The sequence below is a fragment of the Rana temporaria genome, chromosome 3 (assembly GCF_905171775.1).
Source record: "Rana temporaria chromosome 3, aRanTem1.1, whole genome shotgun sequence".
Classification (NCBI taxonomy): domain Eukaryota; kingdom Metazoa; phylum Chordata; class Amphibia; order Anura; family Ranidae; genus Rana; species Rana temporaria.
In genome coordinates, this window is record NC_053491.1 from 68,228,992 (window position 1) to 68,247,030 (window position 18,039).

The following is an 18,039-nucleotide window of genomic DNA, read 5'->3' on the forward strand; positions in this document are numbered from 1 at the left end:
AGTGATTGTACTGATTTAAAATATCTATTTTAGCCTGCGGGGTCACATGACAGCTAAATCCGAGAGCTGACAAACCCTCTTTGATTTTAGCTTATTTTCCTTTCCAAACTGCAACCAAAATAACAATAAAAAACTCCATTGCAGGTCTTTTCATCTTAAGTGAATCTGTAAGAATATATTGTTTAGAGTGGCAACTTATGATTTTAAAGGTATATACTTCAGCAAATGTCAGTTAAATCGATGCAGTGCCGAATCGCAAAAAGTGCTCTGGTCTCTGACCAGCAATATGGTCCGGGGCTTAAGTGGTTAAGGACCTTGCTCCTTTTTGCGATTCGGCACTGCGTCGCTTTACCTGACAATTGCGCGGTCATGCGACGTGGCTCCCAAACAAAATTGGCCTCCTTTTTTTTACACAAATAGAGCTTTCGGTGGTATTTGATTACCTCTACGGTTTTTATTTTTTGCTCTTTAAACAAAAATAGAGTGACAATTTTGAAAAAAAATCTATATTTTTTACTTTTTGCTATAATAAATATCCCCCAAAAAAATCCTCAGTTTAGGCCGATACGTATTCTTCTACCTATTTTTGGTATAAAAAAAATCGCAATAAGCGTTTATCGATTGGTTTGCGCAACATTTATAGCGTTTACAAAATAGGGGATAGTTTTATTGCATTTTTATTAATCATTTTTTTTTACTACTAATGGCGGCGATCAGCGATTTTTTTCGTTACTACGACATTATGGCGAACACATCGGACAATTTTGACACATTTGTGGGACCATTGTCATTTTCACAGCAAAAAGTGCTATAAAAATGCATTGTTTACTGTGAAAATTACAATCGCAGTTTAGTAGTTAACCACTAGGGGACGCTGTAGGGGTTAAGTGTAACCTCATATGTGTTTCTAACTGTAGCGGGGCGGGCTGGACGTGTGACATCATTCATCGCCTTTCCCTATATCAGGGAACAGGCGATCAATGACACCGCAACAACGAAGAACAGGGAAGGTGTGTTTACACACACCTCTCCCCGTTCTTCAGCTCCGGTGACCGATCACGGGACACCGGCGGCGATCGGGTCCGCGGGTCCCACAGGCTTGGTCACAGAGCTTTGGACCGGGTCGCGAGCGCGCCATTCTGCCGAAGTGGTTAAACAAGAAAACATATAAATTACACAGGTTCTGTGGGGTTGATTACTACTAGTGCACTTGGAAGTGCAGTTGCTTTAGATCTGAGGAAAAGATCTGAAATGAGGGGAAGCTCTGCTGATTTTATCATCCAATCATGTACAAGCAAAAATGCTGTTTTTTATTTTCCTTGCATGTCCCCCTCAGATCTACAGCAACTGCACTTCCAAGTGCACTTGTAGTGCAAAGTGGATCTGCCTTTAGTAAATAAACCCCTCTGTGTTTGATTAAGGGGGTAATTAAATTCACTTAGTGCCTTATCTGCTTTAAATTTGCCTCAGAACTTGTGTTTGGTTTTAAAGGAATGAGGTAGAAGCTGGAAAAGTATGAAAAGTATCAGCTTGTCAGGTCAATGACTCCCTCAGTGGTGAAGCCAGGATCAGGAGAACAACCCAGAAGCCTACAACTTTAAAGTCAGCAATAGCAGCCCCCTGTATTTCTATGCTAGCAGGTTTCATTGAAGGGATCAATTAAGCTTCCTCATCAAAGTTTTAGCATCTTTTTAGTATACACAATACTGCAACTTCGAAGAATTCCAGGTATGATAGTTTTACATAGTTACGTTGGTCCAACTCGGGCTAGCGTAACAGTATGCATATACCATACCTGTGAGATATCTTTAGAAGCTGGAAATCACTGTTATAAACACTGTTATACCAGTGATCTCCACTTTCTTCCGGGTCCCATGGCAAGCTGCCCTATTACATTCTGAACACAGGAGGTTGCCCACTCAGCATAGAAGCCATTCAAAGAATGATTTGCCTTTGCTTAATAAATGCAAAGGGTTCTCTAATTGGATGAGGGGGAGAGCATGATGTCACCAACCAGCCTCTCTCTTGTGCAATCACAGAACACTTTGAATTCATTAAGAAAACGCAAAGCAAATTCTGAATGGAGCCCGTGCCAAACAGGTGTCCTCCTGTGTTCACAATGCTTGGCACAAGACTCGGAAGCAAGGGAAGATCACTGTAGCAGTGGTGTATATTTTAGTGATTTCCAGCTTCTAGAGGGATCCTAAAGCAGAGGTTTTCTTGTCAGTGGGAACACAGGGGAATGCAGTTCATGCACCTCCATGTATGTGCTGGCAAAGGGGGCATGGGTGTGCTGGAGAGTCTATAGTAACTGCTTGATGGTGTAGTGTTGATGGGGTTGTCTATTGTTGCTTGGGGAATTAATGTTATCGGGGGGTTCTATTGTTGCTGACAGGGAATCAAATGTTGCTGGGGGGGTATTTTGTTCCTGGGGGAAACTATTGTTGTGGGGGAGGGTCTAATGTTCCTAAGAAGGATCTATTTCTGCTGGGGGATCTGTTGATGTTGGGGAGGATCTATTGTTGCTAGGCAGTCTATTTTTGCTGGGGAGGATCCATTGTTGCAAAGGGGTCTGTTGTTGGTGAGGAGGAAATATTGCTGTTAGACGGATCAATTGCTGCTGGGGAAATCTATTGTTGCTGGAGGGTCTGTTGTTCAGGAGGATCTACTGTTGCTGGGGAGGTCTATTGTTGCTGGGGGCCTATGGTTGCTGGATGCAGGGGTTCTATTTTATGGTCTTGTTATCAATAAAACATTCCTGCAAATTGCAAAGCACCACAAAATGATACTTGGTTCTGTAATCTCTAAAAGGGGCGGTACTGGGAGATGAGTTGGGGTGGAGACAAAAGGAGGTGCTTGGAGGTGGGTAGTGGGTGGAGACAAGGGGTGACCCAGGGGAGAAGGGAGTGCCTGCACCTATTCTCTTAGAAACAAATTCTCTACCTACAGGTATGTTATACATGTATAGCTGGAACAATATAACTATGTTGAAATATCCATACCTGGAATTCTTCTTTAAAGTGATACTAAAAAAGTCTTGTTTTTTTTTTTTTGTTTAAAAATAACAAACATGTTATACTTACCTGCTCTATTGCAGTGGTTTTGCACAGAGCAGGCCGGATCCTCCTCTTCTTGAGTCCTTCACCGGTGCCCCTGGCCCCTCCCTCCTTCCAAGTTCCCCCATAGCAAGCAGCTTGCGATGGGGGGCACCCAAGCCAAGCTGCTGCTCTGTGTGTCCATACAGACCTGGAGTCACAGCTCGGCCCTGTCCCCTCTCTCTCGTCATTGGCTCACTGATTTTGATTGACAGCAGTGGGAGCCAATGGCGCCCCGCTGCTATCGCAGAAAATGAGGACGAAGAGTCCAGGACAGCCGAGACTCTCATGTAACATCACTGGATCGAGATGGGGCTCAGGTAAGAATTAGGGGGGCTGCTACACACAAAAGGTTTTTGATCTTAAAAGAGATGTGTTTTTTTTTTTGTTTTTTTTTGCTAGTTATACTTACCTCGGTGGATGCAGCATCAGACTGATGCTGCATCTGTCCCCCGTCATCTCTGCACTGAGAACCGAGCCACCAAACACCTTCGTTGGCTTGGTTCTCACTCCTTCCTGAGCATCGCTTCTGCTCTACTTCTCAGCACTTATTGGAGCGCTGAGCTGTGGAGGAGCAGGGAGCAGCCGACTCAGCGTCTCGCTGAGACTGCCGTCAATCAAGGCAGCTGGCGGATCCCGACTTGGAAGTCGGGATGACGCGCTGTCTCGACTGATGGCAGTGACGTCAGTGGAGAGCGGACTTTAGACCGTTCTCTGCTGAAAACGGGTCACAGGAGTGCAAAACTAATTGCACTCCTGTGACCCAGAGGAGAAGCCAAACCTAAAAAGCTCAGGCTGAACTTCTCCTTTAATGCACAGAATGCATTAAGATGAAAAAAAAAAAAATCTTCTGCCTTTAGAACCACTATAAGTGGGTAAGCTGGAGTTAATGATGATGATATTGAGCCATTGGTCTGAGATAGAAGAGCATGGTTCAAATGAAAACGCTTGCTGTCCAATTGGTGTGTAGCAAGAGAAAATACAGCCTTGTCCACATAAATTCCCAGCACAGCATGTTGCCTGTGTTGGAGTGTCAAAGCAACAGTATTTTCACCGGCTGTGAGGTTGCAGTGTTTTGGTGAAGTGTGCCTGAAATCCTCTGGGGGTAATGCCAAACACAGTTCAAGCTGTGGAAAGACTGTCACAAATTAAAAAGAATTCATCAAGCAGCTGTAGGACTGTCACTCTGAAGCTGCTGAATGTGTTTGGAGCAGGATGGAGCTGTCATTCTATGTGCAATCTGCATTGCCTGCGGTCTGTGCTCCTATGTAGTATACCGTGGGGGAAATTTTTTAAAGCAGTTGCACAGATAATGTTCAATTGATGTGCAAAATTGTTAGTCTGTTTTGCAAACAAAGCGACGCATTTAGTTCTGAGTGACTGTACAACTAAATAGCATCTGCCTGTCTATTTTCTCTCTAATGCCGCGTACACACCATCACTTTATGTGATGAAAAAAAACTACATTTTTAAAAACGTCAATTTAAATGACCGTGTGTGGGGGAAAATGTAGTTTTATGTCTTGTGAAAAACGACAAAAAAAATTGAAGCATGCTTCAATTTTATGTGTCGTTTTTCAAAACGTCGTTTTTTGTTTCACAAAAATTTACAGTGTGTAGCAAAAAACGATGTTTAAAACAACGTTTTTACTCCCTCGCATGCCCAGAAGCTAGTTATGCAGCGAGCTTCAATGGAAAAAAGTGGTGAATGTAACCTCGCTTTGCTAGAGCATTGTGAAAAAACGATGGTGTGTAGGCAACGTCGTTTTTGAAAATTGAAGTTTCAAAAACGTCGTTTTTTACTTCACAGAAAATGTATTTTTTTTCCATCACATAAAGTGATGGTTTGTATGCGGCATTAGGCTGGATTCACACCTATGCAGTTTAAGTGCTTTTTGCATTTTACAGATTTGCACTACAGTCCATTTAACGTTTCCTATGGAACGTGTTCAGTAGTGCAAATCTGCAAAATGCTAAATTTAAAAAAAATCATAGATGTGAATCCAGCTTTTATGTTGCAATTAAGTTCATTTAGCTGCACATCTGCTGCAGAATTAAGAAGTGCAATTTTTAAACATTTACAGTCTAATATATTATGCAACCTGCTTACAGACAATAAATCTGTCCCTACCTTGCGACAGATTAGCAACCACAATCATTAAGATAGTATTGATAAATGTCCCCCAGTGTGTATTACTAGCCTTAAAGAGGCAAGCAGCAGTAAAGATATATGGCGTCACAAGCTGCTGGCTGGGTGTCACCTCTCTTATACAGGAACTGCCCATCTGGAAGGCAACGGCTCTATGTGTGATTGCCCAAGCTGCTAGGATGACTGCATAGCATTTATGTCCCATCCTCATAATGTATAGCTTGTACAAAGCAATATAGAAAAAGAAATGTATGTAACTAATTAAAGACGGTCCATAAGAAATATATTTAGCCTAACTGTCTCATATCGTGCAGTAAGCTACGCTGAATAAATCTATGAAAAAGTAAAAGATGAAATTAAAACCTTTGACTTATTGCAGTTTGGTAGTCATTATAAAAGCACACATAAGGTTAACTGGATCAGTAAGGCTTTAACTGCCATCCCAGCTCTCTTGTGTGGTGACCTCATCATCTCAGAAGGTGGTGATTGCTTCAAATGAGAAATATCATTTAGCTCTAGATTTAACATCTCTGACAGCTAATTCAGCTGAGCTAGAGGTAGTAAGATAGTCATATGTTAGTTTTTAATTTCACCTATATAATGATTTCATTATTAGATACCCATCCTAAACATATTCTGCTCTGTAGGAAAAATCACATATTTCTCAGCTCTCATTTTACACAGAGGGGTTGATTTACTAAAGGGGGTAGAGAATTTTTACTTTTAAGTGAATGCTTATTTACAATATTTTTTTAGATGTGTGTCCAAAGGGGTTGCAGCATAAATTGAATTTATTGTAAATTCCCAAGTATTTTTTGTGAATTTGCAATAAATAAATACAACATTTACAATATTTAAATACATCCCATTTATGTTGTGCTGTAAGGATGAGCTCCAGTGTGTTCGCATAGTACATGTGCAGAGCCCGCCAGGAAGTCTGCACGGCGCTGTGCTAATCACAGCCAGGGAGACATTTCCCGATGCTCGGCTGCAGAGATCGGGAAATGTCTCTCTGGCTGTGATTAGCGCAGCGTCGTGCAGACTTCCTGGCGGGCTCTGCACGTGTACTATGCGAACACGCTGGAGCTCATCCTTACTGTGCTGCAACCCCATAATTTGCAGGTGCTGATCACGTTTCCCATATATATCGTAAGGTCAGGACTCTGTGCAATCCAGTCAAGTTCCTCCAACCCAAACTCGCTCATCCATGCCTTTATGGACCTTACTTTGTGCATTGGTCAGGGGCGGACTGACAACTCATGGGGCCCCCGGGCAATAGAAGAGTATGGGGCCCCTCTGGCTTACAGATGGCCACCACGCCAGGAGGTAGTGCAGAGGCGGGCAGCTAAAATCTTGGGATATTCACATTAAAAGCATGTCATTTTCGGACATATCGGGGACAGATCTAAAAAAAACACAGATTTTTACATACTGTCCCTGGTTTTACTGAGCCTGGCAACCCGGATGGGGCCCCCTAGTGGCATGGGGCCCTCGGGCAGTGCCCGAGTGACTCAATGGTCAGTCCGCCCCTGGCATTGGTCCAAATCATTTGGTAAAAGGGGGATTATGGTGTGGGCTTGCTTTTCAGGGGTTGGGCTTGGCCACTTTGTTCCAGTGAAGGGAACTCTGGAGGCGCCAGCATACAAAGACATTTGAACAACTCAATATTGAACCCTACAGACTAAGACTAGGGTGGCATTAAAGTTCATGAGCGTGTGAAGGCAGGTGTCCCAATACTTTTATATATATATACACACAGTAAATATATTGGCTTTACCAGTGGGTAAGGCAACAGTTTGCTGACATAGTTAATGAGCTTACATTATAAATACGCCAAGGTAATACATGGAAAATGTAGATGTACCTTACAAAATTTACAAAGAAATGAAAATAATACAGATAATTATATAGAATTGTGTATATATATATATATATATATATATATATATATATATATATATATATATATATATATAGCTCAAAAAATTGAAGGAACACTTTTTAATCAGAGTATAGCATCAAGTCAATTAAACTGCTGGGATATTGATCTAGTTGGTTAAGTAGCAGAGGGGGTTTGGTAAGTAGCAGAGATGGGATACAACGAGACGACCTCCAAAACAGGAATGGTTTTACAGGTGGAGGCCACTGTCATGTTTTTCCCTATTCATCTTTCCTGACTGTTTTTCACTAATTTTGCATTTGGCTAGGGTAAGTGTCACTACCGGTAGAATGAGGCGATACCTGGACCCTATAGAGGTTGCACAGACAGTCCAACTTCCTCCAAAATGGCACATCAATACGTGCCATTGTCAGAAGGTTTGCTGTGTCTCCCAACACAGTCTCAAGAGCATGGAGGAGATTCCAGGAGACAGGCAGATACTCCAGGAGAGCTGGACAGGGCCATATAAGGTCCTTAACCCATTAGCAGGACCAGTATCTTCTCCTTTGTGCAAAGAGGAACAGTATGAGCATTGTCAGAGTCCTACAAAAGACCTCCAGCAGGCCACTGATATGAATGTCTCTGACCAAACAATCAGAAACAGACTTCATAAGGGTGACTTGAGGGCCCAACGTCCTCTAGTGGGTCCTGTGCTCACTGTCTGGTACTATGGAGCTTGATTGGCATTTGCCATTGAACACCAGAATTGGTAGGTCTGCCACTGGCGCCCTGTGCTTTTCACAGATGAGAGCAGGTTCACCCCAAGCATATGTGACATACGTGAAAGGGTCTGGAGAAGCCGTGGAAAACATTATGCTGCCTGTAACATTGTTCAGCATGACCAGTTTGGTGCTGGGTCAGTGATGATCTGGGGAGGTATATTCATGGAGGGACGCACAGACCTCTACAGGCTAGACAATGGCACCCCGACTGCCATTAGGTATTGGGATCAACTAATTGGACCTATTGTCAGACCCTACACTGGTGCACTGGGTCCTGGGTTCCTCCTGGTGCACGACAATGCCTGGTCTCATGTGGTGAGAGTATGCCGGCAGTTCCTGGAGGATGAAGGAATTGATACCATTGAATGTCCTCACGCTTGTCTGACCTAAATGCAATAGTACACTTCTTGGACATTATGTTTCGGTCCATCCCATGCCGCCAGGTTGCACCTCAGTCTGTTCAGGAGCTCAGTTTTGCCCTGGAACAGATCTGGGAGGAAATACCCCAGCACACCATCCGTCATCTCATTATTAGCATGCCCCAATGTTGTCAGGCATGCATACAAGCATGTGGGGGTCATTCAAACTACTGAGGACCATTTTGAGTTGCTGCAATGAAATTTCAGCAAAATGGACTATCCTGCTGCATCTTTTTTTTTTCACTTTGATTTTTGGGGTGTCTTTGAATTCAACCCTCTGTAGGTTGATAATTTTAATTTCCACCAAACGATGTGGCACCCTTTCTTTCCTAACACATGACCCAGTCCATATCAGTATAGATATCCAGCATGATATTTTTCCCCGTTGAGATCTGATGTGTTTTTTCAAAGTGTTCCTTTAATTTTTTTTGAGCAGTGTACATATAATAAAGCTAATGCTGTGGTACAATATCAAATTGTAACAACATGTAATATATTTTAGTTAAACTGCCCCCTAGGCAACTCCTATGGCACCTTTACTTTGACTGCTAATCTCTAAAGCTGCAGAGTTCCCAACCCCTTTCATAAAATAAATATGTATGTTTAACTTAATGGGAAGTAACTGCTTGCAAGATTCTATAGAGAAAAACTGTGCTTTGAAAATGTATGAAGGCACTGGCAGCCATTGCCCATAGGCACGGGGCAAGCTGGGCTTTTTATAAAACTGAGTATTTAAAAAAAATAAAAATAAAACTCATCTATTGATTTTACACAATGAATCTGTTTTGCCTATATGTTACTGAAAGCTAAATCTCCCACTAAAGGCTTACATATTCAAAAACAATTAAAATATGAATAGAACAAGATCTTCTTAAAGTGGTGCTTTGGTTGCATTAGAAATGAGGGTTAAAGGTCTTCCAATAAGCATTTTCACAGCAAATTTTGCAGTGACATGTCCATGCTGATACTTACACAGATTGCTGTGTGCCTATACGGGAGCTTGACATTCTCAATGCAGTGACCAGTGGTGACGTTCCATACGCACATCTCTCTGAAAGACATGACCCCGGGTTATTCATTGTTGTTTCCACTCAGCTAGCTTGGACAATTGTGTGACACTATATTTTTTAAGAGTAAAAACTGTATTTAAGTCAATGCTTATCATTTATGTAGCTTTTTGTTAGAGATTACTGGTGAAGAAAAATGTTTTGCTGATAAAGGACGGGGAGGGGGGGGGGGGGCATACTGAATGTATTTCCTTTTGTTTAGGTAATTACACCTTGCTGTCGAGCATCAAAATAAGTTTAAGGCCATGTCTGGAGTAAAACAAATTGTAGGTGTGCTGCCATTACGTCTCATCAGCGTGTCAACAGAAGTATCATTCTTCAGAACTACATCCTGCTGAAAATGGGTCATTTCACAGAACCTCAACCACACGTTTTAAAGCAGATGTGCATCTCCTGTGTTATTTTCATTCAAATCAAAGTGACCGGCACTGAAGATGAAACAGCACCACCATGAGGATTCCTTGGGATTTGCTCTAAAGATTTCGGACCTCAGAATACACAAACTTAACCAATTCAGCAATGTAACAAAACATTTAAATACACATTTTATATTTTAAACATTCTTACTTTTGGCATAATTAAACTGTAACATTTTAATCTAAACAGAATATGGTTCAGGAAGTAATTTTAAGTTTCAAAATTATAAAAAAGGTGTTGGTATTATTTATTAATAATAATGACAACAGTAATATTACAATTAATAGTAATGCCTGTAATACTACTGTCACTACTACTAATAACTAAAAAAACAAGAAAATTGTGCATTTAAACATGAAATACACAAAAAATTAAGCAGTTTAAAACCAAAGTAAAAATAAAAACTCTTGCTTTGATTTTACACATTTGTTTTATTTTGCAATACTCTACATTTCCCTTAGAGGTTTACAAACTTTCAAAATTTATATATACAGGCAGTTCCCGAGTTACGAACGGGCTAGGGACTGTAGGTTTGTTCTTAAGTTGAATATGTTCGTTAGTCGTAACAGCATGCGCAGAACGGCGGATGCATCGTTTTCCGATGTTCCATCGAATGTGCCTGCCATCAAAAAGTGGCCGCGCATGCGCAGAACGGCATATACATCACGCAGTCTCCCGTTCGTAAGTAGGAGTCATTCGCAAGTCGGATGTTCGTAACTCGAGGACTGCCTGTAAATGAAACATTGATTTCCCAAATTGGTACTTTAGTTGCATTTAAAGTAAAAGTTAAAGATCTACAATAAGCATTTTCACACTACTACCACTAGTAATACTATTAATAATAAAAACATGTCCATTTTTAGGCTATCCCTGAAAACCCTTCTCTTTAGAGAATCCATTCCTGCCTCCACCTAACTACCAAACTTTTATTTTCTCCATCAGATCATCCCCCATTCCTCGCTGAAAAGTGTACACATGACCGAGTTTCTCGGCAGAATCCAGCTCCGATCGAGTTTCTGGCTGAATTCTGCCGAGAAACTCGGTCGTGTGTACGGGGCCTAAGATGCAAATTAGATATTTTCTGCAATAAAAAATTTTTTTTTGGTAAGATATTGCCAAAGGGTTATTTACTTCTAAGTGGATACTGACTCAGCAATTATCCTCATTAGAATACTGCAAGTGCATCACCTGATTAATGAAAATGTTACTCCCATTCAGATTCACTCTACACACAACAAACATCTATTTCTTCAGAGCAGAAACAGGTGAGAATCTGCATCAAAGTTTGTTAAAATCATTGCAATGTACATTGATCACCCAAAGGGGATTGTTTTTTTCTCAGCAAAAGTGGAATTACTCTATAGAACACATCATCAAGTTCAATAGTGTCAAAAAAAGAGTTGGGACCCCTAAAAAACATAGTAGTCATACTCATTCACAAAAAAAGTAAACTGTCACTAAAAATTGTTTTTGGAAGCTCATTCCTACTAGAAATATGGCAGACTAAGATGTGATTGAGTACATCATTGTTAGAAGCATCCATTGCAAGAGGAATTTCACTTTTGCTGAGATGCTTTCTATCTTATTCCCAGTTACAGGGATGCAGATTACTTTCTTTTTGCAAAACTGAGGCCACACAGGTGCAGATAATAAAGGTAGATTCTACCATTTGACAGTTAGTTTGAGAAGGGCTATGCTAACGCAATAATCATTTTCATTACAATGAAGAAAGGTAAGCAATTAATTTAGCTAAAATAGATAATTGAATCAATTATATGTTTAATTCATTTTGCTGCATGCTAATAAATTCAACTATTGAAAATATATATTTTTCTTATAAGTAACAATGTTACGCCCCTGTCAAAAATATAATTCATGCTAAATAAGAGAAGCCTATTATGATCTTAAAGCAGAGGTTCACCCTAAAAAACAACTTTCTACCATGCCATCCAGCATACTAGCGTCAGCTACAGTATGCCCTTATTTATTTTTTTGCGCTGTACTCACAGTTTAATCCATTAGTTTCGTTTCAGACTCCCGCGGGGAGTAGGCGTTCCTATGAAGAGGGGAACATGATTGACGGCCGGCTATGGCGCGTCACGTTTCCCGAATATAGCCGGAGTAGGACTCGGCTCTTCACGGCGCTATACGGCGCCTGCGCACAGACTAGGAGCTGACTGCGCAGGCGCCGTGAAGAGCCAAGTCCTATTTCGGCTATTTTCGGGAAGCGTGACGCGCCATAGCCGGCCGTCAATCATGTTCCCCTCTTCATAGGAACGCCTACTCCCCGCGGGAGTCTGAAACTTAACTAATGGATTAAACTGTGAGTACAGCGAAAAAAATAAAAATAAAGGCATACTGTAGCTGACGCTAGTATGCTGGATGGCATGGTAGACAAAGATTTTTTTTTTTAGGGTGAACCCCCGCTTTAAAACAGAACTTTTTTTGATTTATCTAGTAAATAGATAAGAAGGTATATTATATTTACTTGTTTTTAACTTGTTTTACTCCCTGGTTTCCAGTTCTAGGCAAATTATGTCATACATCCCAGAAGTCTTCAGGAGAGGAGGGGGGCACCCTTAGCTAAACAAAACCTCCTGCCTGCATGCCTAAGGGCAGATGGAAGTAAATGCTACAACAATCATCGGCCCCTACCCAAGACAGCCATGACCAGATATGCTAGGGGATGTTTTTCAAAGTGATTTCTCAGCAAAATAAAGCATGGAGACATGGATGGATGTGTAACTTTGCTTTGAATTATAAAAATTTATTAAAGCGGAGTTCCACCCAAAAATTGAACTTCTGCTTTTCGGAACCGCTGTCGCATATGGCACCTTTCAGGGCGGTGCAGTTATCTGTTTAATGCAGATATTTTGCTCTCACTTTCAGGCATAGATACCTGAGCCACCCGCAGGTATCGACGTAAATTCCGGCGCCTACACCCCCGCCCGCTGTCTTCTGGGAGACACACAGGTCCCAGAAGACAGCAGGGACCCGTGGGAACATGCAGAGTGAGTCACGCATGCACAGTAGGGAACCAGGAAGCAACCAAGAGCCGAGCAATAGATCAGCTTCAGGTGCCGACATCGCCAGCGCCCTGGACAGGTAAGTGTCCTTATTTTAAAAGTCAGCAGCTGCAGTATTTGTACTGTAGCTGCTGACTTTTAAAAAAAATCGTCGGAATTCGGCTTTAAATAGCATTTTTGGTTTGTGATGCTCATTTGCTGTATTGTTGAATAATTTAATTTACTTGGTACTCACCCATTTTCTGCACCACTCACAACATATGGTTGTTTTTCAAAATCCCTTGCTTTTGCTAAACAGGTGACAGCAGCAGTGTGACCAAAAAGAATTGCTTTGGAAGTAATCTGAAAAAAAAAAGCATAATATGAAAGTAACAGTGAACAATGTGTGCAATTACGCCTTTGTTGACAAAACTTTACTGAGTTCCTAAGAGTTACATAATGCTGAATGCAATAAATAATAGTGTGTGTTTATATAGTCAGCCTTTGTTTTAGAGTTTAGACCAGCATCATTTGCTAATATTCAGGACAAATGAAACTAAAAAGAAGTGATTACAAATGTAAAAAACTAAAAAAAGTGAAATCAAAAACATTATAAATTATACACAACAAACTCGAGTCTAAGGAAGTGTCAAAAAGAAAGTCACTGTAAGAGAAACCCAGGTAACAAGTGCGCATTGGCACATAAGCACGGGCATACCAGGATGTGCACAAGAAAGTGCATGTAATGGTGCATGCATGCGCGCGTGTGGGCGCGAACCGTGCGCTCATTGGCGCCAGTGCACCTTTTTAAACCAGGTAATTATATACACACCTTGCTGTGTGGTCTTTCAGCTTGTTTCCTGTTACCAGACCTGTTCCTGTTCCTTGTGTTTGACCCGGCTTCATCTGTACATGTCTTGGATCTCCGCCAGTATACCTGTGACATCAGCTTGTGTTGACTATGCTTCTGCCTTATGTTCCTGTACCTCACTGCCCGACTGTGTACCAGACCTGGCCTGTATCCTGACTTAGTCTCTGCCTCACGTCTTAGTACCTGCTCTGCTCGGCTGTTGATGACCCCCTGGCTTCCATTAAGGTTACACCTCCACCTGCTGTTCCAGCAACACAAAGTTCCTGTCTTCAGTACCTGCCCAGTGATCTCCAGCCATCAGGTCTCTGTTAAGGCCCAGCCGGAGCCATCTACTACATCTGCCCTTGTGCCACTCTGTGTCCTCCACTCCCTGTCATCTCTACCAGGGGCATTGGACAGGAAGTGCAAGAGAAGCCCCCTCTATTGCTCCATCACCAGGTATGTGACAGTCACACATTATTCCATGGGTCACACTATAGTAATTTAAAAGATACTCATTAGAACTATCACATTAATTTAATGTATTTCATGATGTCTCTCTGTTGTTTTATGACCTTGGTATAGTTTTGCAGCTATTGCACTTTAAATATTGGATTTTGTTGGATACCAATGATCAAACCTTTGCAGCTCCTATTTATCCTGCCTTTAATCTGCCTTTTCACTTCCAAGGTGGAATAAAAAAACTGATAGTGATGACCAAAAGAGAGGGGTTGGGAGCTTCTGACCAAGGTAATCTACTATGGCTGCCCATCACTTTCTACTTAGTATTTAGTGAGAAGGGTGATCACTGATTCATTTAAAAAACGTGCACCTGGGAATGGGTGAGTGGATGATGCAGATAAGGTTGCCACATCATCCCTTTAATCCAGGACCCATATGAATTACACAGGTTCTAATTAAATGCAGATAAGGCAATAAATGAGTTTAATTACCACCTTAAATAGGGGGAATTTCCACGGCAGGCGGCGAGCCTGGTCACGCTGTTTCCTCTCCATTGCCCACCCATCCGGCTTCCTGCAGCAGGGAACCAGCTGACGGTGGAACGCACGCCGAATACCAACACGGAAGTGAGGGTTTCCGCGGTACACTGACAGGCCTGCAGACCCAGTGCCGGGGATGGGCACTTTCTAATGTAAGTGGCCGTTTGACCCATTTTTTTAATTGATTTTTTACCAATAAAAAAACGGTTGCACTATGGAGGTTCTTTTCTGTTCCATGTTCCATCTATAACTTCTGGAGGACAAGCAAACTCATATCTATCTACTGGTGACGCATGATATGTATGCAGGCATTATCCTGCAAAGGCGAATGTGACCATCTTTTTAACTAAAGAGGTCCACTATTTCTGGTAAGCACATTACCATTAAGAGCACGTTTGGGGTGTTGATCTCTGGTGAAGGAGCACTCAAGAGCACACATTGAATAAGAAGCTTAATGTTGGAAATTTCAATTGTTATTTTCACCACTTGGATTTGTTATTTTATATCTATCTGCCGTTCATACGCCATTCAGTTATCACTGTTCTTTTGGACTGTTTGTGCAGACATAGGTTGTGTCTGCACAGTGTTTATGTGTGTTTATATTTATTTAATTATTTGAATTAACAATTAGTAATCTAGTTGTAATTTAATTTATCATTGCCTTTTGCTATTTTTCACTTGATTGGAAATCTATTATATGTTACACCCACCACTTATTATAGTCACAGTTTAAACATACAGTGACCTTATTTTTATTATTATGTATTAGCGCCCCCTACCATTTTATTCAATTACCACCTTAATCAGCCTCAGAACCTATATTAATATGTGTCCTGGATTAAAGGTTTGTGCTAATGAGGTCAGCTGATCAACTCCTTCATGTGTCATGAAACCCTCTGTTTCTGGCCAGTCTGTTCAGGAAGTAAGACATAAGCAAATTTGGAAACATGGATGGAGGACAGTAAGGTACGTGTCTGTAAATTTTTTGGAAAGCTTTGATATTTTTGCAAAAAAAGTACATGAATGCCATATTGGTACATAGGGGAGCTGGAATTTAGAAGGCAAAAAAAAATGAACAAAGGTGAACTTATCTTTTAAGGTATTTTTTTTTTTTTTAGCTTTAGTATCACTTCTTTTTGAATAACCTCTTGGGTTCTCTCAATCCACAGGGTTCCCACCCACAAGCTCCTGGACTCACCTATGGAATATAAGTTTCCATATTTCTCACCCTCTACAGATTAGAAAGTCTGCACATGATGAGGCAGAGGTGGCTGTGCATTGGGTTATTAGCCAGGTGTACGGTTCTCCCCTATTAGTCACAGCGTGCGTGCAACTAAGCAGGAGACCAATAGCACACAGCTTCTATGGAAGATCTAGCCACCTATCAATGAACTGCACTTCAACTGGGATGGCCCTGTCTCCCCAGTCACTTGCCTGTGGTGCAAGCCCAGAGATTTATCCAAGTGTTTGCCCAGACCTATGAGCGATATAGATGCTAAGTCAAAGTGAAAGTAGCTGTTTATATACTGTACTGTTTGCAGAAAAGGTGTTTTTTATAGTATCTTTGACTGCAGGACTTTATAGAGGGTGCTGTACTACCACATATTATACTCATTGGGGGATACTTACTAAAACTGGTGCACACAGCATCTGCTGCAGCTTTTCATAGTAACCAATCAGCTTCTAACTTCAGCCTGTTCAATTAAGCTTTGCCAATAAAATCCAAAAATTGATTGGTTATTATGGGAAGCTGCACCAGATTCTGTGTGCACCAGTTTTAGTAAATATCCCCCATCAGAGAGACAGTGAGACATTGCTCCTTTTTATACTCAGTTTATCGTTGTTCTGTACTCTGAACACCCTTCTGTCAGTTTGACTCTTTTTGCATGGTCATCCTATTCTGCACCTGTTTAGGGAAAGTCAGGTTAAAGCTATCCTTTGTCTGATCATTTGGCCAATTCATCTACCTGTTACATAACCAAGCAGGAAGCATGATGACCAGGACAACCAGGGCTACCTCATTTTATAGTCTGGTCAGGCATTACTCCCATGCCCATCATGTGCCTCTCCAGCAACCTGCGTAGATGCTCACAACCATCGGTTGGAATCCACAAAGGAGGGACAGGCTGGTTGGAAGTGTCCTACCTTGGGTTTCTGGCCACTACATTATCATACTGTATATGAAGGGAGGACCCTCATCATCCCAACATCCAAAATATATATAAAAAAGGATTAACTCAAAAAATAAGTGGAAGTTGTGCTCACACATGAGAGGAGAATTTAGTAAAAATTATAATTTGATTACAACATGATTAAAAAACATAAAAAAAAATATTCAATACCCCATATGGACACAGGTTACCAGTTACCCAATAATGCAGTTATGAAGGTTGGATCTAAGTATAAAGATATCTCATATCGTATTAAAGTAGAAGAATTTGATCCAATAACCCCTTTACATTTGCTCGTCAACACGTTTCACTAGATATTAGCTTCCTCTAGACAAGTACTGGGTAGGTCTGTGTCCGAGGATATGGGAGACTCCACAAGACTTAACAAACATTTAAAGATCTATAATTTTGAGTATAACAGAACAAGGTCAATGCATTAAAGGTTGTCTATAATGAACCCGAGAGATAAAGTGCTAAAATGTTGTACGCCACTATAGACCCAGGTCTAGAAATGTATACAGTATCTACTAAATAGTAGTGACTATACCAACCACATATCAGAGAACAGCGTTCAAGCATACTGTATATATTATTACATTCTTATAAGTAGCCCACTGAAGGTCCCTGCAGTAAGCCCCTACTAAGCTTAGAATAAATAATAGATGATAGTGATATCTTGCACCAACCTAAAGCAAAATCAAATACAATATAGCATCAATATTTCATTTTCTATACCCACATAAAGCAATATACACAAATACATGCCAGACTTGTATGTTTTTTCTAAAGGGTAGAAACAGAAGCAACCAACAATTAGACTTTCTAAAACCTCTAACAACCAACTTGGCCATTTTTTTTAAATTGTATTTAACTTGCTTTACCATGACAGCTTCCTATGCATCTCTAATAAGTAAAAACAATACAGTTTAGCATAAAAAAAAATACATTCCTTTTAATTAAAGAAACAGAGTCACGTGTCTACTAAAGGCAAAGTGACAGTGTTTCCTTACAGCCCCCCCCCCCCCCCCCAGTTAGGTATACTCATTGATCCACACTCCCATTCTATCCACCATGAGTAAGCTCAGGAGTCAGATGGTGTTGGAACATACCCAAGTGGAAAACATCACTGACCCCCACAAGAAATGCTCAGGCCTTACAATTCGCTGTTCACGTACAGTCACATAAAGAAAGTTACATGTTCGTCA

The 18,039-nt window shown here is 41.1% G+C and overlaps 1 protein-coding gene across 2 annotated transcripts in view; it reads right to left on the minus strand.

Moving 5' to 3' along the window:
* Positions 1–18,039, minus strand: part of WDR72 (WD repeat domain 72) — a 364,461-nt gene that overhangs the window by 270,609 nt on the left and 75,813 nt on the right. For both annotated transcript variants that reach the window (XM_040342714.1, XM_040342713.1), the window contains exons 3-4: positions 13,069–13,175; positions 9,296–9,374 (exon numbers count right to left, since the gene is read on the minus strand). In XM_040342714.1, the coding sequence (XP_040198648.1) occupies positions 9,296–9,374; positions 13,069–13,175 (186 nt within the window). The remainder of the gene's footprint in view (positions 1–9,295; positions 9,375–13,068; positions 13,176–18,039) is intronic.